This window comes from Hypanus sabinus, chromosome 17 (assembly GCF_030144855.1).
Source record: "Hypanus sabinus isolate sHypSab1 chromosome 17, sHypSab1.hap1, whole genome shotgun sequence".
Classification (NCBI taxonomy): domain Eukaryota; kingdom Metazoa; phylum Chordata; class Chondrichthyes; order Myliobatiformes; family Dasyatidae; genus Hypanus; species Hypanus sabinus.
The window spans coordinates 200017-227910 of record NC_082722.1 but is presented as its reverse complement, the minus strand read 5'-3'; the positions used below and the strand labels follow the sequence as shown (position 1 = coordinate 227910).

Sequence of the window (27894 nt, the reverse complement as noted above, 5' to 3'; positions counted from 1 at the left end):
CTGAATCCAAACAGAAGATAGATCCCATGCATCTTAATCTTCTGGATTCACCTCCCATGAGTGACTTTGTTGAATGCCTGGCTAAAATCCATGTAGACAACATCCACTACCCTCCAACTGCCCTACCATATCAATTTCTCTCATCATCTTGTCAAAAAACTCAATTGAGTTGGTAAGGCATGACCTGCTAAGCACAAAGCCCTGCTGGCTCTCCTTAATTAGGCCATGGGTTTCCAAATGATCATATATCATATCCCCAAGAATTTTCCCCGGCAATTTTCCTACAACTGACGTGAGACTCACCAGTCTATAGTTCCCAGGAATTTCCCTTGTTTCCTTCTTAAATAGAGGTACAACATTAGCCATTCGCCAGTCCTCTGGGAGCTCACCTGTGCCTAGACAGGACAGAAAGAAACTGGTCAACTGCCCAGCAATCTGGTCTCTTGCCTCCTTCAGTAATTTGGGGTAAATCCCATCAGGCCCTGAGGACTTATCCATCTTACTACTCATTAGGAGGCCCAACTCTTTCTCCTCCTTGACCTCTAAACACCCTAATGTATTTATGCACTCAGCACTGATCTCCTGGTCCTCCATGGTTTTTTTCTTGGTAAATACTGATAGAAAGTACACATTAAGTACCTTACTCACATTCTCAGCATCCAAGGAGATGTTCCCCCCTCTTATCCTTGAGTGGCCCTACCCTCTCCTCTTACTCCGGGTGTTTGCATAGAATGCCTTGGTAGTCAGCTTAATCCTACTCGCCAAGAATTTTTCATGGTCCCACCTGGCTTTCCTGATTCCCTTCTTTAGTTCTTTTCTAGCTTCTTTATACCTCCCATGTGTTTCGTTTAATCCTAATTTCTGAAGCTTTATGTGCTTTTCTGTCTTATTCTTGACTAAGTTCATCACCCCTCTGGAGTTCTAAGGTTCTTTTAACTTTCCATCTCTGTCCTTCTTTCTAACAGGAACATACCTTTCCTGTACTCTATTCAATTGATCTTTAAACACCCTCCACATGTCTAATGTGGACTTGCCAGAGAAAAGGTGTTCCTAATTAACGCTTCTTAATTCCTGTGTAATGCCCTCGTAATTTGCTCTATTCTGATTTAAAACTCTCCCACAAGGACCATGCCTATCCCTTTCTATAGCTATCCTGACAGTTATGGAGTTGTGGTCACTGTTCCCTAACTGTTCACCCACTGAAAGGTCAGTTACCTTGACCAGCACCAGGTCCAGTATGGCCCTACCTCTCATTGGACCACCAACATACTGATTTGAGAAATCTCTTGGATACATTTATCAAATTCTGCCCCTTCTAAACCTCTTACACTAAGAAGGTCCCAGTTAATATTAGGGAAGTTGAAATCTTGCATAACAGCAACCATATTTGTTACACATTTCCTTAATATGATTACATACCTGTTCCTCAATGTCCCGCTGACTATTAGGGGGTCTGAGTACAATCCCATCAGTGTAATTGCACCCTCCTGTTTCTGAGTTCCACCCAAATGGACTCGGTGTCTGATCCTTCCATAATGTTTCCTCTTAATACAATAGTGATATTGTAACTGATTAGCAGTGCAACAACCCTCCCCAACCACTTCCTCTATGCTTTCTAAAACATTGAAATATTGGTACACTAATCACCCATTCCTGCCCCTCTCTGAACCAAGTTTCAGTAATGACTATGACATCATAGTTCTAAATACTGATCCATGCTCAAAGTTCATCACCCTTTTGCATAACACTTATAGCATTAAGATAAGCACACTTCAAACTATCTGACCCATCATACCTGTGAACCCCCTTTCTTCCTGGGTGTCTCTGGAAACAGCTTACACGCCCTCGCTGGCATTCTCCCAACTCGGCACCAGCAGACCCACTGTTCTCGGGCCAATGCGTCTAGGGCAGAGTTCCCCAATTATTTTTCCAATGAGTTCTTATTTATAGCGGGTCCGTCAGGAAAACCGTTGTGCATTGTTTGTGAAAACACTTTCTCACATAATAGAAGATATGATCTTAATAGACACTATAAAACACAACATCAGACTGAAATAGAAGGAAAACTGAAGCTAGTGCTGGGGTCTGAGTTATGGAAAGAATATGTGATTAAGAAAAAGGAAGAAATCAAAAGAAGACAAAATATATTTGTTAAAAGAAGTGAAAGTTTGGCAATGACAGAAGCATCCTATGAAATTGCTTTAGTGGTGGTCAAAAAACAGAAGTCTTTCTCTGATGGAGAAGAAATTGTTATGCCTTGCCTCCAAATATTTGCAAAATGTCTTGGTGATAAATATATCAAAAGGAAAGTAGACAAAATTGCTCTGTAAAAGCAAACAGTTACGAGACGCACTGAAGAACTCTGTCATGATATATCTGAGCAACTGAAAGACCTTGTTCATGCTTGTACTTTCTTTTCTTTAGCTTTGGACAAATCTGCTGACGTATGTAATGTAGCCCAGTTAAGCATTTTTATAAGAGGAATTGATGATAATTTTAGCGTCTTTGAATAACTTATCAGTCTTGAGTCACTTCATGGAAAAGCAAGAGGATCATGTATATTTGATAAGGTAATATCATAGCTAGAAAATCTACAACTAGATTCTAGTAAACTTATCAGTGTTTGTACTGACGGAGCACCGTCAATGATAGGTAAAGCTGCTGGGACTATAACTTTGCTTAAAAACTTTGTAGGTCGTCCTCTACTAAAATATCACTGCATTATACACCAAGAGTACCTGTGTGGAAAATCTTTACATTTGCAGCATGTTATCCTACTGGTTGTGAAATGTGTGAATAAAGTTAGAGCAAGAGGATTAAACAGATGAGAATTCAGAGAATATTGTGAAATGTTAGATTTGGAATATGGCGATCTCGTCCTTCATTGCTGGCTTTCCAGAGGACAGGTTCTGAGTAGATTTTGGAAACTGAAAAATACTGTTCATAATTTTCTAGAAGAGAAAAATGAGCTGCCTGAGGAAAGAGCCCTTTTATGTGTAGCCTCCATGCCCCCAGTTGATCCCCGTTCGCCTAGGGTGAACCGCCATTGCCCCGCCAGTAGTGCAATACTTAGGTGAAAATATGGTGTAATGCCCCCTCAGTCCACGCTCACAATACAAATACCAGACAATACCCAAAAGTGAGTAAATAATTGCAACTTTATAGTTATTTCTTAGTGATGGGTTAGTAGAAACAGATAACCTAAAGGCGCCAAAGTAATAATAAGTTTGTCACCTTTGTGCACATATTTTAATATGTTGGAGCTCACGCCTCTGGTTCGTTCCACAATGACCTTCCGAGCCTTCAGCTACCGTCCGAACCACCGACATCCAGTATCCGTTGCTGTGGAACTGCTGTCCGCTCCACACACGTCCGTCCTCCTTGCTGTCCTCCCAAAAAAGACCGCGAACTCCCGCTCAGCTTACATAGACAAGATAGCATAACAATCCTCCATTGGTTATTTTCCCCCTTATCAGTAGCCATAACCCAAACATACCAGACACAGAATCCTATTATAGCATTACAGAGAAGCCATTTTGTTAGCCTGAACAGTTAACACCACGGTTATTAGTACTGAGAACCCTACATGTGTGATAACAATTGGCTATTTGATTTAGCATTTTTAGTTGATGTTACCAGCCATCTCAATGACCTAAATTTGAAACTACAGGGCAAAAACAAATTATTCCCTAGCTTAGTAAATGATACCGATGCATTCAAGATGAAGTTAAAACTGTTCACCTTTCAGTTAGAAAATGAAGATTTGAGCCAGTTTCCGCACTTAAAAGAGGAGAGTGAATGTGCTGAAGGTGATGGCAATTTTACAAAATATATCGGAAAAAGTCAGGTTATTTCAAGAGTCATTTGAAAGTCGTTTTCATGATTTTGCTAAAGCAGAAGACTGCATACTTCCATTGATAAACCCGTTTTCACTTAGTGAACAAAAAATCATGAAGATACCTAGTTACGTACAAATGGAACTTACAAATTCATTATTGAACATGAAATTTGATGAGCTTTCCTCAGTCCCAAATGCTTCTGACATGATTAATTTCTGGCAATCATTAGCCTGTGAACATTTTCCAGAACTAAGAAAATTTGCCCAGAGTTATATCTGTCGTTTCAGAACGACGTACAGATGTGAACAAGCATTTTCAGCCATGAAATTGATTAAAAACAAAACGAGGTCATGATTGGCTGATTCAGATTTGAAGAATTCTCTGCTGCTCTCAATAACTAATTTAACTCCAAACATTAAAAGCTTGGCGAAATCAAAACAGACTCAAAAGTCTCATTAAGGTAAGTAATTATCTTGATTTTATATTAAATCAATATATTATGTAAAATGCTAAATATGTCTATATTAACATATTTTTGCAAGAATTGAACAGGGGTACAAGAGTTGTATGGCACATCTTAACTCATGTAAAAAAATTGATGCATGGAATTTAAAAGGTTGGCCACTCCTGGTCTAGGCCCTACAACATTTGATAGGTTTCAGTGAGACCCTCCCTTCATTCTTCTAAATTCCACTGAGTACAGGCCCAGAGCCATCAAATGCTCCTCATATGATGAGCTTATCATTCCCAGAATCATTTTTTGAACCTCCTTTGAACCCTCTTCAATGTCAGCCCACCTTTTCTTAATTAAGATACCCAAGTCAATTTTATACATTTGGAAATAAAAATAATAAGCCAAAATAATAAGATAAAATTAAAAGCAGCTAGAACTAAAAGACAAATTTTTAAAATTCGTAAGGGAGATGGTAGTATAGCATATAATTATGAAGATATTAATAAAATTTTTCAAGACTTTTATATTGAACTTTATAGATCTCAGATTCCAGTTGATTCTTCTAAAATGAATGCCTTTTTATAAAAGATCGATTTTCCTTGAATTTCTGTTGAAGATCAACAAACTCTTGATGCTGCTATTACTGAAAATGAAATTCAGAAAGCTATTTTTTCAATGCAGTCTGGTAAAGCTCCTGGACTGGATGGTTATCCTGTCAGAATTAATAAAAAAAATCTGAAAAATTGACCTCTTCATATATGTTGGAAATGCTTAAAGATTCTTTTTTGATAGGAGAGTTACCTCCCACATTTTATGAAGCATCTATTTATTTAATTCTTAAGAACGATAAAGACCCTACTGACTGTGCTTCATATAGACCGATTTCATTATTAAATGTAGATGCTAAAATTCTTTCAAAAATAATAGCTCATTGGCTGGAGAATATTTTAGCTAAAATAATCTCTCATGACCAGACAGGTTTTGTAAAGGGTCGTTATTCCTTTTCTAATGTTCTGAGACTATTAAATGTTATATACACATACTTTTCTAGGACTCCCCAATGTGTTGTCTCTCTTGATGCTAAAAAGGCATTTGACAGAGTTGAATGGAAATACTTATTTAATGTTTTAGAGAAATTCGGCTTTGGTATTAATTTTAATAAGTGGATCAGAATAATATATAAAAGCCCTATTGCTACTGTTATTACTAATAATTTTAGATCTCCTTTTTCGGCTTTCGCGGGGTACGAGACAAGGATGTCAGTTAAGTCTTTTGTTATTTAATTTGATGCTGGAACCCTTGGCTATTGCACTTCATGAAGCTAAAGATATTCATGGGATTCTCATAAATGAGACTGTTCATAAGATCTCCCTTTATGCTGACGATCTCTTAGTTTATATTTCGAATCCTGAAGAATGCATTCCTAGTTTATTGAAATTATTAAACGATTTTGGAAAGTTTTTGGGATATAAACTAAACCTTCATAAAAGTGAATTATTCCCCCTAAATGATTCTGCTTCTATGTATGATGACATTCCTTTTAGAGTTACGGACTCATTTAAATATTTAGGTATTATTGTTACTAAAAATCATAAAGACCTTTATAAAGCTAATTTGGCTCCTTTAGTGGATTTTATGAAGCAATTATTTTGTAGATGGAATCAAATTACACTTTCGTTAGCCGGCTGAATTCATGCAGTTAAAATGATGATTTTACTAAAATTTTTATATGTATTTCAAAATATCCCTTTTTTTTAAACTAAGAAGATTTTCGATCAGGTTGACTCTATTATTTCATCTTTTGTTTGGAGTAATAAAAGTCCAAGAATTGGTAAATATCATTTACAAAAATTAAAAAAAAGATGGAGGTCTTGCTCCGCCTAATTTAAGAATGTATTATTGGGCTGTTAATATACGCTATATGTGTTTTTGGTTATATTGGGCTGATAAAAATGAACGACCACCTTGGGCTGATTTGGAATTGAATGCTGTGAAACAGTTTCACTTAACCTCATTATTAGGAGCTTCTCTACCTGTCCAACTGGCCAAAATTATTAATTTAAATTTATACCCTGTGGTTAAGCAGTCATTACGAATTTGGTTTCAGTTTCGTAATTTTTTTAATCTCAAAATATTTAAACCTTTTAGTTTAGTTTATCGAAATTATTTATTTAAACCTTCATTAAGTGATCCTACCTTTCTTTGGAGCAATAAAGGAGTTTATTCCTTCATGGATCTGTTTCAAGATGGCTGATTGATGTCTTTTGAGAAATTAGTAACTAAATACTCTCTCTCGTATTCACATTTCCTGCAATATCTTCAGGTCAGACACTTCTTACAAGAATATTTAAGTAATTTTCCATATATACAGCATTCTGACCTGTTAGATATTATTTTAAAAATGAATTCTTTAGTGAAGGGTGTTATTGGGAAAATTTATAATTTATTGTTACAACAGCACAATTGCCCTTCACTTAAGATTAAGCAAGATTGGGAGAGAGAGCTTTACATGACCTTGATAACAGAAAATTAGTTGCGGATTTTGAAGTTGGTTAACTCTTCTTCAGTCTGTGCCAGTCACTCTTTAATTCAACTTAAAGTTGTACATTGTTACTATTTGACAAAGGAGAGACTGTCTAAAATGTTTCCTAATGTTGATAGTCAGTGTGACGGATGTAAAACTGAGACAGCCACATTGACATATATGTTTTGGTCGTGTTCTGTGTTGAAACGTTTTTGGAAGTCTATTTTCTCTATAATTTCTAAAGTTTTAAAGATTAATTTACAACCTAATAAATTGACAGTTTTATTTGGTATAATCCCTCAATATATTCATGATATTTCTCCATCAGACCAACATGTAATTGCATTTGTTACATTATTGGCCAGAAGGGCTATTTTGTTGAAATGGAAAGATGCTTCTGCTCCTACTTTGATACAATGGTTTTCTTAGGTGATGCTATGTCTTAGTTTGGAGAAAATCAGAAGTCGAACTTTTGATCCTTGATTTGATTTTGAGAAGAGGTGGGGTTCATTCGCCCACTACTATCATCTGATTTGAGTTAATTAATATGGGTTCCTTCCGATTTTTCTTCAAATGTATTTGAGTTGGTGGATTGATTTTTTTTTAATGGAAGCTTGTATGATGTATAGCTCTGGGATTGTGCTCCCAATGTGTTTTTTTTTCGTGCTTTTTCAATTAGTAGGGTTTTTTTTCTTTAGTTAGTTAGTAGGGGTTCTTTTTTCCATTTTTTCTTTTCAAAGAAATATTCTTAACATTTTATTTTTTCTTATTATTGATATATTGCTTAGCTATGTTAATCAGTTATTTGCTAATTTAATTCTTCATTGTACATAATGACATATTGACTTAATGTATCTTTTTTGTTGATCTTCAACAATAATTAATAAAAAAAATTTAAAATGAAAATGAAGCCACCCAAATCTGCTCACAATACTCCAAGTGAGGCCTCAGAAAGCCTCAGCATGACATCCTTGTTTTTAATATTCTAGACCTCTCAAAATGAATGTTAACATTGTTTTTGTCTTCCTCGACACTGATTCAACTTGAAATTAACCTTTAGGGAATCCTGCACCAAGACTCCAAAGTTCCTTTGCACCTCAGATTTTTGAATTTTCTTCCCATTTAGAAAAACGTCTATGCTTTTATTTCTCTGCTAAAGTGCATGACCATACGCTTCCTGACATTGTATTTCATCTGCTACTTCTTTGCCCATTCTTCAAATCTGTGTAAATCCTTCAGCAGCCTCCCACCTTTCTCAATACTACCTGCCTCTCCACCTATCTTCATATTATCCATAAAGCCTTCAATTCTGTCATTTAAAATCATTGACGTACAACATAAAAAGAAGCAGTCTAAAACCCACCTCGGTGGAACATCATTAATCACTGGCAGCCAATCACGAAATGCTCTCTTTATTCCCACTCTTTGCCTCCCGCCAATCAACCAGTGCTCTATCCATGGGCTCTTACCTTGCTAAGCATTCACATGTGCAGTGTCCAAGTACACAAAATCCACCTATTCTCCTTTGTCTATCCTTGTATTTTTTTCAAGGAATTCTAACAGATTTGGAATTCTTTACCTTCCTTCTGCCTCACTTCCTTCTTGAAGAGTGCAGTGACATTTGCAATTTTCCAGTTCTGGAATGTTGCCAGAATCTTTTCTATACATATCTAAGATTATGTTTCTATCTAATCAATATCTATCTAAGAAGCCTCCTGTCTCTACTTATTTTAAGTTGTCCACCATCATGTGCTGCTGCAGTGTCATGGTACAGAGTGGCAGCAGATTGGTCTTATGTCACTGTGTCTATGATCATTCCTGATGAATCTTGTTGTTTCATATGTGCCCATCTGACATCTGGCAATTATTCTTTAAGAAATCAAATGTAGCAAGGCCTCTTCTAGCTTCACTGATTAATACCATGTGTTATCTTCAGACTTCCTCCAAATTTAATTTAAAATCACCATTAAAAAAATGAGCAAACATGAAGAAATCTGAAGATGCTGGAAATTCAAACAACTCACACAAAATGCTGGTGGAACACAGCAGGCCAGGCAGCATCTATAAGGAGAAGCACTGTCGATGTTTCGGGCCGAGACCCTTTGTCAGGACTAACTGAAAGATAGTAAGAGATTAAAAAAATGAGATGTGTTGTTATCTCTTGCTTGTCTTTACTCCTGAATGCTTTCTTGCCCAACTGCTCTGCAGCAAGCAATATATCTCTTTATAATTTTCTGCATGTGCAATGATGCCATCATTTTGCCTCCTGTCAGTAAATAGTAATCTTTTTCTAGCTAAGATTTATCTCCTGTCTGTTAACAACTTGTTTCTGATTTTTAGCTGAACATCTTAAAGGAAGTGCACCAGGATGAGTTGGGTCGAATTTCAGAAGACTTGGAAGATGAGCTGGGAGCTCGGACAAGCATGGACAAAAAACTAGCAGAACTGAGAGCTGAGGTATGAAGTAACTGTCCCTCTATCCTGTCTCCTGCATCTCTGGACAATCTACAAAATGACATTGGATAGATTGAAAAGAGAAAAGTGAAAATAAAACTGAATTTGCAAAAAGCTCATTCCTGAGCTCCAGCTGTTTGTAATACACTATCCTGTCCAATTTAGAAGCTATCTTCAATAAGGAAAATAATTCCAGAAATTAATCTAAAGAAAAGCAAGGGAGAGCCAGGGATAACTCATGTCTAGTTTCATTTTTACTTATCAAGATGTGAAAATATGATGAGGTAGTGTAATGATGTATGCCATTCACATACTTTTACATATAACCCATAATAAAGTACATAAATAAAACAGTATATTTATAATTTTACTCAAATATTACTAAAATATTAAGTACACAACACTTCTCCCTGCTTAACTGTAAGCCAACTCAATATAGAATACATCTCAACATATATGCAATATACTATAAAATGCATCTACCAAATAAGCATCCATAGCATAATAAATTTTAAATTGTCCCATTCAGGTCTGAAGACTTAATTGTTGTGCAGGATTTCTTACGCTTGTGAGTAACAGCTACCCTGACAGATTTTATGGTGTCTCTCTGTTCAGGGGTGGTGAGATTTGTGGCTGTGAAGCAATCTCAGGTTCATGGTGGTTGTAAGAGTTGACTCTGGGACTGTAGGAAGTAGTTTGGACACCTTTCTTCTCTAATAATTGACTCTACTGTCAGCAACTGATCGATGCGTCATGTCCAGATGACATCAGGCACAGTATCCACTGTCTAGGGAGAGTGATCCAGTTCTGTCTTTAATCTTTCTAAGTACACACTTTTGATCACTTCCTTAGTCCCTTGCCAGGAATGCTTGTCCAGGAGTGAAACATTGAATCTCCTTGTTTGAGACCTGTAAATTTGTCTCAGCTGCATACTCTTTCTAAGATTGGGTTAGAAGTGATCCAAGTGTGAACTCAAGGGCTTACCCAGCAATAGCATAACTGATGAGTTGTGGCTGTGGAGTGTGCAGCATTGTGATATGCAAGAAGGAAATTGGTGAGCTTCTGATTCAATGTTAATGTAATGTACTCTGCTGACATTGCTCACAGTGTGTTCTTTAGTCTCTGGGCAAATCTTACTGCTGATCTGTTTGTAGCTGGGTGGTATGGTGCAGATGTAATATGTCTTATTCCATTCATTTTCAGAAATGACTGAAACTGAGCCACAACTAACTGTGCTCCATTATCACTGACTAGGTGTTCTTGAACACTGGTCCTTGAGAAGAGGCTTCTCAGAATATCAGCAATGTACAAGGGTATAGTGGAGGCTATTGGGAACGTTTCTGGCCACTTTGTAGCTGCATCCACTGCTACCAAGAAATTTTTGTCTATAAATGGTCTGGCAAAATTCACATGAATCCTCTGCCGCAATACATGCCATTCCTAAGGATGGAGAGGTTCTACTCTTGGCATCTTTTGGATGTGCTGGCATCCCAAACAGTGCATGGTAAGCTGCTTGATCTGTTGATCTAGGATCAGGCGAGCAGATAAAGCTTTAAGCCAAAGCTTTTATTTGCTCATGTCCAGCATGCAGCTCCTGCAACACTTTAATTCTCAGTTTGGATGTTACAACAACTCTCAATCCCCAAATGAGTTAATGCCCGTCAAGGGCAAGTTTATCCTGGTGCTGGTAAAAATGGCAGAACTGGAGTTTCTGCTGCACATTCTAGTCATTTTGGGTTGCAATTTAGACCTGAGACAGTGTGGGGTCTTTTCTGGTTTCTCTTTGGATCATCTCTGCCTTAATAGGAAGACATAAGATTTGCTTTTAATAATAGGGAGAATACGTCAAGAGGAATGTCCTCTTTTGCAAAATATTTCAGGCATTTTCTTTTCCCAATGGAAATGGGACAATCTATCGTCATTTCCATGATTAGTTGTCCTCTTGAATTCAATCTTGCAATTGCATCTTCAAAGAAACAGAGCCAATCTCTGCATTTGTGCTACGACTTGCAGTGGAACACCCTTCTGTGGATTGGAAGGAACACCAGTGATTGATGATCAGTAATGAGGGTAATCTTTCCCATACAAGTACTGGTTGAAATGTTTTGCACTGCAAACCAGACTCTGTCAACCTGTGTTTAATTTTTCTCTGCAGCAGTAGGGGAATGTAATGTAAAGGCTATGGGGCATTCATTTCCATCAATCATAACATGTGACATGATTGCACCTATACCATAAGGCAAGGCACAACAGGCAAGCTTCGTAGGGCAATATAGATCATAATGTGTGAGTACAGTGTCCAATATCGTCATTTCCTTTGTCTTTTGGAAAGCTGTCTCATACTGCTTTGCCCATTGCCATTTTTTCCTGATCCATAATAAGTTCAAGGGATGGAGCACAGTAGCTGGGTTTGGCAGAAATCAGTTATAGTAATTGATCGCAACTCTTGACATGTCCTTTAGCTTTGGGGCATCTACTACTGTTTGAATTTTCTCAGCAAACTTGTGCGTCAATAGGCATGTGATTACCACAGTAAGTGATGCTTGGTTTAAAGAATTCATACTTGTGTTATGCTATGAGCCCATAATCTAATCTTTTTAACACAGTTTTGAGATTTTGGAGGTGCTCCTTGAGATCCTTACCCTTAACAATGATGTCATCCAGTTACCACCGATGGCCTGGGCAGCATTGAAACAACTGGTTCATGACTTCTTGCCTGACTACTCCAAAAATAAGCCTGTTATAATGATAAAAGCCTTTGTTGGTGTTTATGGTGAGAAACACTTGGTCTCTTCTTCCTTCTCCATCTGTAGGTAGGCCTCAGCTAAGTCCTCTGTTTTCCCTCTAGAGAGGATTGCATAAATATCCTCTATACTGGGTAGTGGGTATTGATCTACTTTCAGTACTGGGTTGATGTGACCTTAAGATCACCATAGGTCATGACAGACTCATTTGTCTCGGCCACAGGGACCACTAGTGTTGCCCATGGGCTCCACACAGCCTTGGAAATAATTCCTTCGGTCTCTATGCAATCTAGTTGACCTGCTACTTTATCATGGATGGTATAAGGAACTGGACGAGGTTTGTGAAAATTTGGTGTGGCATTTTCATTTAACACTATTTTATCCTTGATGTGTTTCAATTTTTCACCACCATCCTTGCTGTGGCATCATCCAGTACCTTTCCTAATTAATTTTCAGTTGGCCCTGTTACAAGGAATGTAGCATGAAATTGTGGATGGATCTCCAATCAAGTTGCAGTTGTCTTAGCCAATCGTGACCCCACAATGTTGGCACTCCTGTTTTTACCACATATAAGCTCAATGTGGCTTGTTGGTTGTTGTATTTCAAATTACAACTGACATTTATGATGACAGCTATAAATTTCATTTCTGCTGGAGCCATCTTTTCTTCAGTACAGCTTCTTAATTGAATACCCGCAGGCTTCAGCTCAGTATCCCTGAAATGTTGTTCAATCTCATTTTGTGGAATGACTGAAACAGCCAAGCAATGTCCAATTCTATTGTAATTAATTTGCCATATTGTTTGTCTATAGTTAGTTTTCACATTATAACTCTCAAGGCTACTCAGTCCTGGATCATCATCAGATGTTTCATCAGCAACATTCAGATTAGTGCAACACACACAAAATGCTGGTGGAACACAGCAGGCCGGGCAGCATCTATAGGGAGAAGCACTGTTGACGTTTTGGGCCGAGACCCTTCATCAGGACTAACTGAAAAGAAAGATAGTAAGAGATTTGAAAGTAAGAGAGGGAAGGGAAAATGCGAATTGATAGGAGAAGACCGGATGGGGTGAGGTGAAGCTGAGAGCCAGAAAGGTGATTGGCAAAAGGGTTACCAAGCTAGAGAAGGGAAAGGATCATCTTACTTCTTTGGCAAGGACTCACCTACCCCCATCGATGACCCCTTCTCCTGTCTTCAACCCTCCTCCTCTTCATGGACACCCCACTCTGGTCTTCTTCCTGCTCTGGATCTCTTTATTGCTAATTGTCGATGGGACATCAACCACCTCGACTTCACCACACCGTGTTCCAATTCCAACCTCTCTCCTTCTGAATGCTCTGCTCTCCGCTCCCTCTGCACCAATCCAAACTTCACTATAAAATTCGCTGATAAGGGGGGAGCTGTTGTTGTCTGGCGTACTGACCTCTACCTGGCTGAGGCACAGCGACAACTCTCTGATACTTCCTCTTATTTACCCCTTGATCATGATCCCACTAAGGAGCACTAGGCCACTGTCTCCTATACCATCACCACATCACCAAATCATCAACTTTATCAGCTCTGGGGATCTCCCATCCACTGCCACCTACCTCATAGTTCCCACACCCCGCACTTCCCGCTTCTACCTCCTACCCAAGATCCTCAAACCTGCCTGTCCAGGTAGACCCATTGTCTCAGCTTGCTCCTGCCCCACTGAACTCATTTCTGCATACCTTGACACTGTTTTATCCCCCACTTGTTCAATCCCTTCCCACCTATGTTCGCGACACTTCTCATGCTTGGAATTTTTTCAATGATTTTAAGTTCCCTGGCTCCCACCACCTTATTTTCACCATGGACGTCCAGTGCCTATATACCTCCATCCCCCACCAGGAAGGTCTTAAAGCTCTCTGCTTCTTTTTGGATTCCAGACCTAACCAATTCCCCTCTACCACCACTCTCCTCCGTCTAGCGGAATTAGTTCTTTAAGTAATTTTTCCTTTAGCTCCCCCTACTTCCTCCAAACCAAAAGTGTAGCCATGGGCACCTGCATGGGTCCCAGTTATGTCTGCCTTTTTGTTGGCTTTGTGGAACAGTCCATTTTCCAAGTCTATACGGGTATCCGTCCCCCTCTTTTCCTTCGCTACATCGACGACTACATTGGTGCTGCCTCCTGCACGCATTCTGAGCTTGTTGACTTCATTAACTTTGCCTCCAACTTTCACCCTGCCCTCAAATTTACCTGGTCCATTTCCGACACCTCCCTCCCCTTCCTTGATCTTTCTGTCTCCATCTCTGGAGACGGCCTATCTACTGATATCTACTATAAGCCTACAGACTCTCACAGCTACCTGGACTATTCCTCTTCCCATCCTGTCTCTTGCAAAAATGCTATCCCCTTCTCACAATTCCTCCGACTCCGCCGCATCTGCTCTCAGGATGAGGCTTTTCATTCCAGGACGAAGATGTCTTCCTTTTTTTAAACAAAGGGGCTTCCCTTCTTCCACCATCAACTCTGCTCTCAAATGCATCTCTCCCATTTCCCGTACATCTGCCCTCACCCCATCCGCCCACCACCCTACTTGGGAAAGGGTTCTCCTTGTCCTCACCTACCACCCCACCGGCCTCCGGATCCAACGTATAATTCTCCGTAACTTCTGCCCCTCCAACGGGATCCCACTACCAAGCACACCTTTCCCTCCCCACCCCCTTCTGCTTTCCGCAGGGATCGCTCCCTACGTGACTCCCTTGTCCATTCATTCCCTCCCCCATCCCTTCCCACTGATCTCCCTCCTGGCACTTATCCTTGCAAGTGGAACAAGTGTGACACCTGCCTTTATATTTCCCCCCCTCACCACCATTCAGGGCCCCAGACAGTTCTTCCAGGTGAGGCGACACTTCACCTGTGAGTTGGCTGGTTTGGTATACTGTGTCCGGTGCTCCCAGTGAAGCCTTTTATATATTGGTGAGACCCAACGCAGACTGGGAGACCGTTTCGCTTAACACTTACGCTCTGTCCGCCAGAGAAAGCAGGATCTCCCAGTGGCCACAAATTTTAATTCCACATCCCATTCCCATTCTGATGTGTCTATCCATGGCTGCCTCTACTGTCAAGATGAAGCCACACTCAGGTTGGAGGAACAACACCTTATATACAGGCTGGGTAGCCTCCAACCTGCTGGCATAAACATTGACTTCTCTAACTTCAGTTAATGCCCCTCCTCCCCTTCTTACCCCATCCCTGATATATTTAGTTTTTTTTGTTTGTTTTTTTCCCCTCCTTTTTTTTCTTTCTCTCTCTGCTCATCACTGCCTGTTCTCCATCTCCCTCTGGTGCTCCCCTCCCCTTACCTTTCTCCCTGGCCTCCCGTCCCATGATCCTTTCCCTTCTCTAGCTCTGTATCCCTTTTGCTAATCACCTTTCTGGCTCTCAGCTTCACCCCCCCCCCCCCCCTCCAGTCGTCTCCTATAATTTTGCATTTTCCCCTCCTCCTCCTCCTACTTTCAAATCTCTTACTATCTTTCCTTTCAGTTAGTTCTGACAAAGAGTCTCAGCCTGAAACGTTGACAGCGCTTCTCCTTATAGATGCTGCCTGGCCTGCTGCGTTCCACCAGCATTTTGTGTGTGTTGCTTGAATTTCCAGCATCTGCAGATTTCCTTGTGTTTGTCTTCAGATTAGTGTTTTTTTTTGAAACTGCAGATTGACTTTTTATCTTTTTCTCTACCCTGTGCAGTCCATTTATTTTTGTTTGTCTGACATGCTCTTTTTCTGTGTTCTACTTTATTGCATTTTCCCCTTTAAACCTGTATTGGTCTGCTATATGTGAGCCCATCATAACGGTAACACACGTCATTCTGCCAGACAGATTTCTGTTTAGAAATCGCAATTTTGTTCATTATCATTTTCATTCCTGACTCTCTCTGTCTGTGGTTTCCCTCAGTTTCAAAAGTGAGCTCTTTTAAATGTGAGTTGTGCTTCAATTAGGACCTGTTTTTGAATGTTTTCTTGTAATTTCCACAAACTGAACAATCTCTCAGTCCATCATTAAGCCCGTCACTGAACTGACAATGCTTGGACAATCTCTTGAATTCAGCCACACACGATGATACTCTCCCATTCACTAGACACTAGAATACTAGAGCCCGGTACAGGCCCTTCAGCCCTCGATGTTGTGCCGACCCATATATTCCTTAAAAAAAAGTACTTACGGCACACCACCCTGTATCCCTCTATTTTTCTTTCATCCATGTGCCTGTCCAAGAGGCTCTTAAATACCCCTAATATTTTAGCCTCCACCACCATCTCTGGCAAGTCATTCCAGGCACCCACAGCCCTCTGTGTAAAAAAAACCCCACAAAAACAAAAAACAAACAAACTTACCCCTGATGTCTCCCCTAAACTTCCTTCCCTTAACTTTGTACATATGTCCTCTGGTGTTTGCTATTCTTGCCCTGGGAAATAAGTACTGACTATCCACCCTATCAATGCCTCTCATAATGTTGTAGACCTCTATCAAGTCCCCTCTCATCCTTTTACACTCCAAAGAGAAAAGTTCCAGTAATGCTAACCTTGACTCATAAGACTTGTTTTCCAATCCAGGCAACATCCTGGTAAATCTCCTCTGCACCCTCTCCATAGTTTCCACATCCTTCCTATAATGAGGTGACCAGGACTGAACACAGTACTCTGTGTGGTCTCACCAGAAATTTGTAGAGTTACAACATGACCTCTCTACTCTTGAACTCAATCCCCCTATTAATGAAGTCTAGTATCCCATAGTCCTTCTTAACTTTTCTATCAACCTGTGCAGTGACCTTGAAGGATGTATGGATTTGAACCCCAAGGTCCTTCTGTTCATCCACACTCTTAAGTAACCGACCATTAACCCTGTACTCAACCTTCTGGTTTGTCCTTCCAAAATGCATCACCTCACACTTATCCGGATTGAACTCCATCTGTCACTTTTCTGCCCAACTCTGCAGCCTGTCTATATCCTCTTGTAATCTTCGACAACCTACAGCTCCATCCACAACTCCTTCAATCTTTGTGTCATCCGCAAACTTACTCACACTTCCTTCTGCCTCTTCATCCAGGTCATTTATAAAAATCACAAAGAGGGGTCTCAGGACAGATCGTTGCGGCACTCCACTAGTCACCGACCTCTAGGCAGAACACCTTCCTTCCACTACTACCCTAATGCTTTCTTCCTGTAAGCCAACTTTTTAACAGCCAAGGTTCCACTGATCCCATGCCTCATGACTTCGTGTATGAGTCTCTGGTGGGGGACCTTGTCAAGTGCCTTGCTAAAATCCATGTAGACCATATCTACCACCCTACCCTCATCAATTTCTTTTGTTACCTCTTCAAAAAAACTCAATTAAGCTTGTGAGACATGAGCTTCCTTTCACAAAGTCATGTTGACTATCCTTGAGTAGTCTGTACTTCTCCAAATGCTGGTAGATCCTATTCTTAAGGATCTTTTCCAATAGCTTGCATACCACTGACATAAGACTTGCTGGTCTATAGTTCCTAGGATTCTCCCTATTACCTTTTTGAAACAAGGGAACTACTTTTGCCATTCTCCAATCCTCCGGCACCTCCCCTGCAGCCAAAGAAGATTCAAAGATTATAGCTCTTCCTCCAGCAATCCCTTCTCACTTCACACAGCAACCTGGGGTATATCACGTCTCGCCCTGGGGACTTGCCAGTCTTGGTGTTTTAAGAAGATCCAACACTTCTTCTTCCTTAATTTCCACATTGTCCAGCACACAGGCCTGTGCTATTTCGACTTCACCTCGATTAAGGTCACTTGTGAGTACTGAAGCAAAGTATTCATTTAAGACCTCACCAACCTCCTCTGCCTTCAGGCACATGTTGCCTTCTTTATCCTTTAGTGGCCCCACCTTCATTTTTGTCATCCTTCTGTTCTTCACATACGCATAGAATGCCTTGGGGTTCTCCTTAATCCTACATGCCAACGCCTTCTTATGCCCCCTTCGAGCTCTCCTAAGTCCTTTCTTAAGCTCCTTCCTGGCTACCCTGTATTTCTCATGAGCCCGCCCTTCCACTTCCTGCTTCTTATATCTAACATATGCTTCCTTCTTCCTCTTGACAAGTTGCCTCATGTGTTTCGTCAGCCACGGTTCCCTTTTCCTACCATTTTTTCCTCGTCTCATTGGGACAAACCTATCCTGAACCCAGCACAAGTGGTCCCTAAACTTCCTCCACATTACTTCTGTGCTTTCACCCTTGAACATCTGTTTCCAATTTACTCTCTCTAGTTCCTTCCTCATCCCTTTATAGTTAGCCCTTCCCCAGTTAAGCACTTACCCATTTTATCTGTTTTTATCCTTTTCCATAACTATGCTGAAGTTAAGGGAGTTGTGGTCACTTTCACCAAAATGCTCCTCCACCAAGAGCTCTGCCACCTGACCAGGTTCTTTTTTTTTTGTAACTTATCTTTTATTGAAGTTTATCATCAAACAAACATTTCCAGGCCTATGAAGTGTTATGTAGTTAAACAATTTTCCCAATATGAATCAAATTGTTCCAACCTATGATTAACAACAGATGCTGTTATCTTCTCCATTTTGTAAATGTCCATCCATACATTTAAAGTTGGGCTCTCCTGTGATGACCATTTCCTGGTAAGAGTCTTTTTACCAGCCACCAGCAGTATATTCATTAAATATTTATCTCTTTTCAACCATTCTTGAGGTATGTACCCAAAATATATAGTCTTATTCTCTAAAGGTATTTCACATTTAGAGATGTAAATTTGTAGAATATAACTTAATCGATCTACTCCCTGAACAAATAAGAACCAAGAAACACGAATAATAAAAAAAGGTAACAAAGGTATGATTCCTTTCTTTCTTTTGAAATCTTTTTATTATTATTATTACCCAAAATAACAAGAGTACATTGAAATAAATAACACTTACAATGTCTCAAAAGAGAGAAAAAAAAACAATAAGAAAAGAAAAGAAAAAAAACCCTACTAAAGCAAGAAAAAAGTGAGGAAAAAAAAAGACCCCATGAGGTGTTCAACCCCGGAGCCATACGTCATACAAAAAGCTTCTAAAGATAAACATCAAACCGCCAGCAAAAAAGATTATACCAAAATTCACAATTAGATCGTGGAGGACATCTATCAATTTACTCAAATAGTAGTAGCGAGCAAATGAACCCCATCATTTCTCAAAATCAAACATAGGTTCAAAGGTTCGACTACTAATTTTCTCCAAACTAAGACATAACATCACTTGAGAGAACCATTGTGACAGAGTGGGAGCTGACGTATCTTTCCACTTCAACAGAATGGCCCTCCTAGCTATTGATGTAACAAACGCTATAACATATTGGTCAGACAAAGAAATACCATGGATATTTTGTGGTATTATTCCAAAGAGCACAGTTAATTTGTTAGGTTGTAAATTAATTTTAAGTGCTTTAGAAATTGTAGAAAAAACTGACTTCCAAAGCTGTTCCAGTATAGAACAAGACCAAAACATGTGTGTCAGTGTAGCTGTCTCAGTTTTACATCTATTACAATAACTGTCAACATTAGGAAAGATTTTAGGCAATCTGTTCTTCAAATAATAACCATATAACAATTACAGCACGTAAACAGGCCATTTCGGCCCTTCTAGTCAATGCCAAATGCTTACTCTCAGCTAGTCCCACTGACCGGCACTCAGCCCATAACCCTCCATTCCTTTCCTGTCCATATACCTATCCAATTTTACTTTAAGTGACAATACCGAACCTGCCTCTACCACTTCTACTGGAAGCTCGTTCCACACAACTACCACTCTCTGAGTAAATAAATTCCCCCTCATGTTACCCTTAAACTTTTGCCCCCTAACTCTCAACACATGCCCTCTTGTTTGAATCTCCCCTACTCTCAATGGAAAAAGCCTATCCACGTCAACTCTATCCCCCTCATAATTTTAAATATCTCTATCAAGTCCCCCCTCATCCTTCTACGCTCCAAAGAATAAAGACCTAACTTGTTCAACCTTTCCTTGTAACTTAGGTGCTGAAACCCAGGTAACATTCTAGTAAATCTTCTCTGTACTCTCTCTATTTTGTTGATATCGTTCCTATAATTCGGTGACCAGAATTGTACACAATACTCCCAAGTTCAGCCTTACCAATGCCTTGTACAATTTTAACATTACATCCCAACTCCTATACTCATTGCTCTGATTTATAAAGGCCAGCATACCAAAAGCTTTCTTCACCACCCTATCCACATGAGATTCCATCTTCAGGGAACTATGCACCATTATTTGTAGATCACTCTGTTCTACTTCATTCTTCAATGCCCTACCATTTACCATGTATGTCCTATTTGGATTATTCCTACCAAAATATAGCACCTCACACTTATCAGCATTAAACTCCATCTGCCATCTTTCAGCTCACTCTTCTAACTGGCCGAAATCTCTCTGCAAGCTTTGAAAACATACTTCATTATCCACAATGCCATCTGTCTTAGTATCATCTGCATACCTACCAATCCAATTTGCCACCCCAGCATCCAGATCATTAATGTATATGACAAACAACCCAGTACAGATCCCTGAGGCACACCACTAGTCACCGGCCTCCAACCTAACAAACAGTTATCCACCACAACTCTCTAGCATCTCCCATCCAGCCACTGTTGAATCCATTTTACTACTTCAATATTAATACCTAACAATTGAATCTTACTAACTAACCTTCCGTGTGGAACCTTGTCAAAGGCCTTACTGAAGTCCATATAGACAACATCCACTGCTTTACCCTCGTCAACTTTCCTAGTAACCTCTTCAAAAAATTCAGTAAGATTTGTCAAACATGACCTTCTACGCACAAATCCATGTTGACTGTAATTGGACCTTGTCTATCCAGATAATTATATATACCATCTCTAAGAATACTTTCCATTCATTTACCCACCACTGATGTCAAACTTACAGGCCAATAATTGCTAAGTTTACTCTTAGAACCCTTTTTAAACAATGGAACCACATGAGCATCCACGTTCCTAATGACATTTGAAATACTTCTGTCAGACCCCCTGCTATTTCTACACTAACTTCCCTCAAGGTCCTAGGGAATATCCTGTCAGGATCCGGAGATTTATCTACTTTTATATTCTTTAAAAGCGCCAGTACTTCCTCTTCTTCAATCAACATAGTTTCCATAACTACCCTACGTGATTCCCTTACCTTACACAATTCAATATCCTTCTCCTTAGTGAATACCAAAGAAAAGAAGTTGTTCAAAATCTCCCCCATCTCTTTTGGTTCCGCACGTAGCTGTCCACTCTGATTCTCTAAGGGACCAATTTTATCCCTCACTATCCTTTTGCTATTAATATAACTGTAGAAACTTTGGATTTATTTTCACCTTACTTGCCAAAGCAACCTCATATCTTCTTTGAGCTTCTAATTTATTTCTTAAGATTCTTTTTACATTCCTCAAGCACCTCATTTTCAGCAAGCTGCCTATATTTATTGTAGTTCTCTCTCTTTTTCTGAACCAAGTTTCCAATATCCCTTGAAAACCATGGCTCTCTCAAACTTATAACATTTCTTTTCAACCTAACAGGAACATAAAGATTCTGTACCCTCAAAATTTCACTTTTAAATTACCTCCATTTAATCCTTCCCATAAAACATATTATCCCAATCCACTCCTTCTAAATCCTTTCGCATCTCCTCAAAGTTAGCCTTTCTCCAATCAAAAATCTCAACCCTGTGTCCAGTCCTATCCTTCACCATAATTATATGGAAACTAATGGCATTGTGATCACTGGACCCGAAGTGCTCCCCAACACATACCTCTGTCACCTGAACTATCTCATTCCCTAACAGATCCAACACTGCCCCTTCTCTAGTTGGTACCTCCATTGCTGCAAAAAACTATCCTGCACACATTTTACAAACTCCAAACCATCCATCCCTTTTACAGAATGCGCTTCCAAGTCTATGTGTGGAAAATTAAAATCTCCCACAATCACAATCCTGTACTTACTACAAATATCTGCTATCTCCCTACAAATTTGCTCCTCCAATTCTCGCTCCCCATTAGGCTGTCTATAATACACCTCTATAAGTGCTACTACATCTTTCCCATTCTTCAATACAACCCAAATAGCCTTCCTAGACAAACCCTCTAATCTATCCTGCCAAATCACCGCTGTAATATTTTCTCTGACAAGCAATGCAACACCTCCCCCTCTTGCCTCTCTGATTCTATCACACCTGAAGCAACAAAATTCAAGAATATTTAGTTGCCAATCACACCCCTTCTGCAACCATGTTTCACTAATAGCTCCAACATCATATTTCCTGGTATCGATCCACGCTCTAAGCTCATCCACCTTTCTTACAATGCTCCTAGCATTAAAATAGATGCATTTAAGAAACTCTCCACCTCTTACTCTCTGTTTATCCCTAACGGTGCAAACAACTTTATTATCTTTTTCTCCCTTCTCCCCTATATCTTCGGTCTGAGTGCTCCCCTTCTCTGTCACCAGCCTATCCTCCCTCAGACACTGTCTGCAAGCTTTCTCTATTTGTGAACTAACCTCCTCTCTTCTAGTCTCTTCAATTTGATTCCCACCCCCCAACCATTCTAGTTTAAAGTCTCCCCAGTAGCCTTCGCAAATCTCCCCGCCAGGATATTGGTCCCCCTAGGATTCAGGTGCAACCCGTCCTTTTTGTACAGGTCACACCTGCCCCAAAAGAGGTTCCCAATGATCCAGAAACTTGAATCCCTGCCCCCGCTCCAATCCCTCAGCCACACATTTGTCCTCCACCTCATTCCATTCCTACTCTCACTGTCACGTGGCACAGGCAGTAATCCCGAGATTACTACCTTTGCAGTCCTTCTTCTCAACTGCCTTCTTAACTCCCTTTATTCTCCTTTCAGGACCTCTTCCCTTTTTCTACCTATGTCATTGGTACCTATATGTACCACGACCTCTGGCTCCTCAAACTCCCACTTCAGGATATCTTGGACGCAATCAGAAATATCCTGGACCCTGGCACCAGGGGGGCAAACTACCATCCGGGTCTCCTGATTGCATCTGATGTACAATTTTAAATTGATCAATGAATGGCTAGCACAAATCGAGGAAGAGTTAACCAATTTCAAGATCTGCATGCAGTCCTCCATTATAAAAGTCAAATTAAGTTCTTTTTCCCAATCTTGTTTAATCTTTTAAAAAAGGCTGCTTATCCCATTGTAATAATAAATTACAAATTCTTCCAATGGAACCCTTCATCAAAGGGTTCATATATTAGTATCTAACAGGTCGACCTCTAATATGCAAGGAAAATTACTTAAATATTTTAGTAAGAAATATCTAACTTGAAGGTATTGTAAGAAGTGTGAATATGAAAGAGAGTATTTATCAACTAATTGTTCAAAAGACATCAGTCTACTTTAAATAGATCCAAAAATGAATTAATACCTTTATTTTTCCAAAATAAAAAAATTGGATCACTCAAAGGCTTAAAAAAAAGTTTCGATAAATTAAACTACAAAGTTTAAATTTTTTAAGTTTAAAAAAATTATGGAACCAGAGTCAAATTTGTAAAGAATATTTAATCACAGAGTATAAATTTAAATTAGCAACTTTAGCTAATTGAATAGGTAGAGCAGCTCCCAATAACGAGGTTAAATAAAACTGTTTTACAGCTTTCAAATCCAAATCTACCCAAACTGGCTGTTCATTCTTATCAACCCATTATAACCAAAAGGACATATATAGCACATTAACAGCCCAGTAATAAATTCTCAAATTAGGCAAAGCAAGACCTCTGTCCTTTTTCAATTTTTGTAAGTGACATTTACCAATTCTTGGTCTTTTATCATTCCAAGTAAAAGATGTGATAATAGAATCAATTTGATCAAAAAACTTCTTGGGGATATTCTGAAATAAATATAAAAATTTTGGTAAAGTCATCATTTTGACAATATGGATGCGGCCAGCAAGTGAAAACGTGAGTGGGTTCCATCTACTAAATAAATACTTCATAGAATCTACAAGGGAACAAAATTAGCTTTATAAAGATCCTTATATTTTTTAGTGACTATAACGCCTAGATATCTAAAAGGATCCATAACTTTGAAAGGAATATTATCATATATAGAAACAGATTCATTTAAAGGAAACAGTTCACTTTTACTAAAATTAATTTTATATCCTGAAAAATCTCCAAATTCATTAAGCAATTTTAGCAAGGCAGGGATAGATTCCTCAGGATTAGATATATAAACCAGTAAATTGTCAGCATAAAGAGAAATCTTATGAATGGTCTCATTCACAAGAATCCCATGAATATCTTCAGCTTCATGAAGAGCAATAGCAAGGGGTTCTAATATTAAGTTAAATAACAAAGGACTTAATGGACAACCTTATCTTGTTCCCCGTGAAAGCTGAAAATGGGGATCTACAGTTATTAGCAATAACAGTAGCAATAGGAGTTTTATATATCATTCTAATTGAATTATTAAAATTAACACCAAAACCAAATTTCTCTAAGACATTAAATAAATATTTCCATTCGACTCGATCAAGTACTTTTTTCAGCATCCAAAAAGACAACGCATTGTGGAGTTTTAAAAGAAGGTGAATAAATAATATTAAATAATCTCTGAACATTTGAAAAGGAATAATAACCCATCATAAATCCTGTTTGATCTTTAAAAATTATTTTACCCAAAATATTTTCCGAACGATTGGCCATTATCTTTGACAGGATCAACATTCAATAATGAGGCACAATCAGTAGGATCTTTATCCTTTTTAAGAATTAAAGAAATAGAAGCCTCATAAAAAGTAGAGGGTAAATCACCTTTCACAAAAGAGTCCTTAAAGCATTTCCAACATATATGGAGAAAGCAATTTTTTTAAAGAATTCTACAGGGTAGCCATTAAGTCTAGGGACCTTACCAGATTGCATTGAAAAAATAGCTTTATGAATTTATGAATTCCGGCTTCAGTAATTTGAGCATCAAGAGTTTTTTGATCCTCAACAGAAATTTGAGGAAAAGCAATCTTTCATAAAAAAAAGCATTCATTTCAGAAGAATCTACTGGAAATTGAGATTTATAAAGTTCAGTATAAAAATCTTGAAAAATCTTATTAAGTTCTGCATATTCCCAAGCCAGGGTGCCATCTTTCCTATGGATTTTCAAAATTTGCCTTTTGGCTCTGGCTTTTTTTAATTGAGATGCAAGCAGTTTGTTATTTTTATCTCCAAATATATAAAATTGACTTTTTAGCTCAAACAAGTAGCCTTCAATAGGATGCGTTAATAATAAATTATATTGTGATTGAAGTTCCACCCTTTGTTTAAATAAGTCAATATTAGGGGAAATGGCATAAATATTATCTAAATCTTTAATTTGTTTTGAAATCTTATGTAATTCTCTTCAGTCTGTTTTTTAAGTTTAGCTGAATAAGAAATAATCTGACCACGTAAAAATGCTTTAAATGTATCCCATATGATTAATTTAGACATACCCCCTATATCATTAAAAAGAAAAAAATTCTTTTATTTGGGTTTCAATAAGACTAACAAAGTCAGAATGTTGCAGTAATGTTTGGGATAGGCGCCAAGGTGGGTGGGCAAGGATAACATCATCGAATTCGAAAGACAAACTTAAAGGCACATCATCAGATATAGCAATAGCATCATATTCACATTTCTTAACACTGGCAAGAGGCGAGGGTTGACTGTAATATAATTGATCCTCGAATATTTTCTATAAATATGTGAGAAAAAAGAATATTCTCTGTCTTCAGGGTGTAAATATCACCATAGTTCAATCAATTCAAAATTGGTCAAAAAGGAATTAATAAGTGACGTAGAGCGATTTGGAAGTCGCTGATTGGTTAACCTCTTGTCAATCAAGGGATTTAAACAACAGTTAAAATCCCCACCCATTATCAACATTATTCATTTAAATCAGGCAATAGAGCAAATACATGTTTAAAAAAAGAATCATCTAAGTTAGGATCATACAAATTGACCAAAACAACTTTTCTATTACAAATTACTCCTTTAACAATTAAAGATCTACCATTAAAATCTGACTTGATATCCTCTTGAAGGAGCAAAATATTGGATTTAATAAAAATAGACATCCCTTTAGTTTTACTTTGAGAAGTAGAGTAAAATTGCAAACCATTCCACGATCCAAAAAATCTGTCTTGATCTCCTGCCCTGATATGCATCTCTTGGGCAAAAATTATATTAGGCTGGAATCGATTAATAATTTTAAAAGTCTTTTTTTCTTTGACAGGATGATTCCAACCACGTACATTCCAACTTATTACATTAATCCGTTTAAATACCATACTATAATTTTATTCTAACTTACACATGCGCAGAGCACATACCACTACGGGATGATCAAAAATGGCGGCGATGAAGAATACAACCACATAAAAAACACGCATGCTCCGGAACCACCAAATAGGAAAGACCCCTAACTCTAACTCTAACCCCATCCCCCTCCCCCCACAGCTCAGAAAAAAGCAAGCACCCTATGATAGAAAAACGAAGCCTAGACTGCTCTGTCTGTCCAAAGAAAATTTGAAAAGGTTCTCCACCCTGTCCCCAGTTAAAAAAAATGAAATCCACTGACCTTGTAAGAGAAACAAGAAAGTCTCAACAGTGTTTACATTCCAGCATCCACAAACTATCCCATGTTTATATTTAATCTTTTTTAAACAAAAAACCCAAAAATTATTATCTTTTAAGAAGAAAAAACAGCGGCATCTTAAATTTAACATTAGATCCCCTAAAAAAGCTTTAAATTCAGTTATGACACTATAATATTCTATTACATAAAAAACATACTAATATATTGAGAAGAAATTAAAAAAGATAAACAGTTATTAAAATCTAAAATATATTACCTAGAGAAACCAAGCATAGTATTCGATAACAAATCGACATGATTTTTTATTAAAAGCTAAAAAAAGCAAGAAGCAACATTAATAGCAAATTTAACCCGATTAAATTTCCAAAACTACCAGCTAATAATATTATATAAATAATTGAAACCTCTGCTAAGTATATATATATATAAAAAGGAAATAGCCCCATTAGTGGGAAAAACTACCAGTTAGTTAATTAAGAAAGAAACAAAAAAAAAATCAAATCAGATATTAGGTTAAAGGAATAAGTCCTCTTATCTTTTTCTCAGTCGAATGTCTGAATAACCATTTAAACAGTCATACTTGAACCATGAATTTTCTTTCCAAAACAAACCAATGATATGCAATAATGAACAAGTCCCCTGATCTTCATAAATCAGCCTTCATAAATCTTCTTTCAGAAATGTTAATACAGATAACCAAACAACCTTCCAGACAGTTCAATCAGCAGTTACAGCAGGTATGGTTTGAACAAACGCCAGTGCAACTTTAGGATCAAAAAATGTATGAGGAAGAGAATCGGGGAGAAACTTTCATTCTTGTTGGGTGACACAAGGAAGGAAACAATTTCTTTTCATATGCCTGTTTCATTACCAGAGCAACTTTTGATCTTTGCTCCATTACCTCCTTCCGATAATCTTCATAGAAACAGAGCTCAGATTTCTCAAATCTGAAAACTCTCTGCTTTCTCGCCTGTCACATTATTTGATCCTTAATCTTAAAATGATGAAAACAGACCAAAATAAACCGTGGTTTATTTGGATCTTGTCTCGAAGTAAATGATCTATGTGCTCTTCCTGTCGTAGGCGGTTACAATAGTATAGTAGGAAATGTATAAAAAAGCTTACCAAAGTAAACAGTTAAGTCTCCATTTTTGATACCTTCCTGCAGCCCAACAATTCATATATTCCTTCGGCGAAACCTGGTTTCGGGTCTATAATCT

The 27894-nt window shown here is 38.4% G+C and overlaps 1 protein-coding gene across 3 annotated transcripts in view; it reads left to right on the top strand.

Moving 5' to 3' along the window:
* The window catches only part of ccdc102a (coiled-coil domain containing 102A), a 236746-nt gene that overhangs the window by 136722 nt on the left and 72130 nt on the right, over positions 1 to 27894 (top strand). For all 3 annotated transcript variants that reach the window (XM_059992451.1, XM_059992450.1, XM_059992448.1), the window contains one exon: positions 9158 to 9274. In XM_059992451.1, the coding sequence (XP_059848434.1) occupies positions 9158 to 9274 (117 nt within the window). The remainder of the gene's footprint in view (positions 1 to 9157; positions 9275 to 27894) is intronic.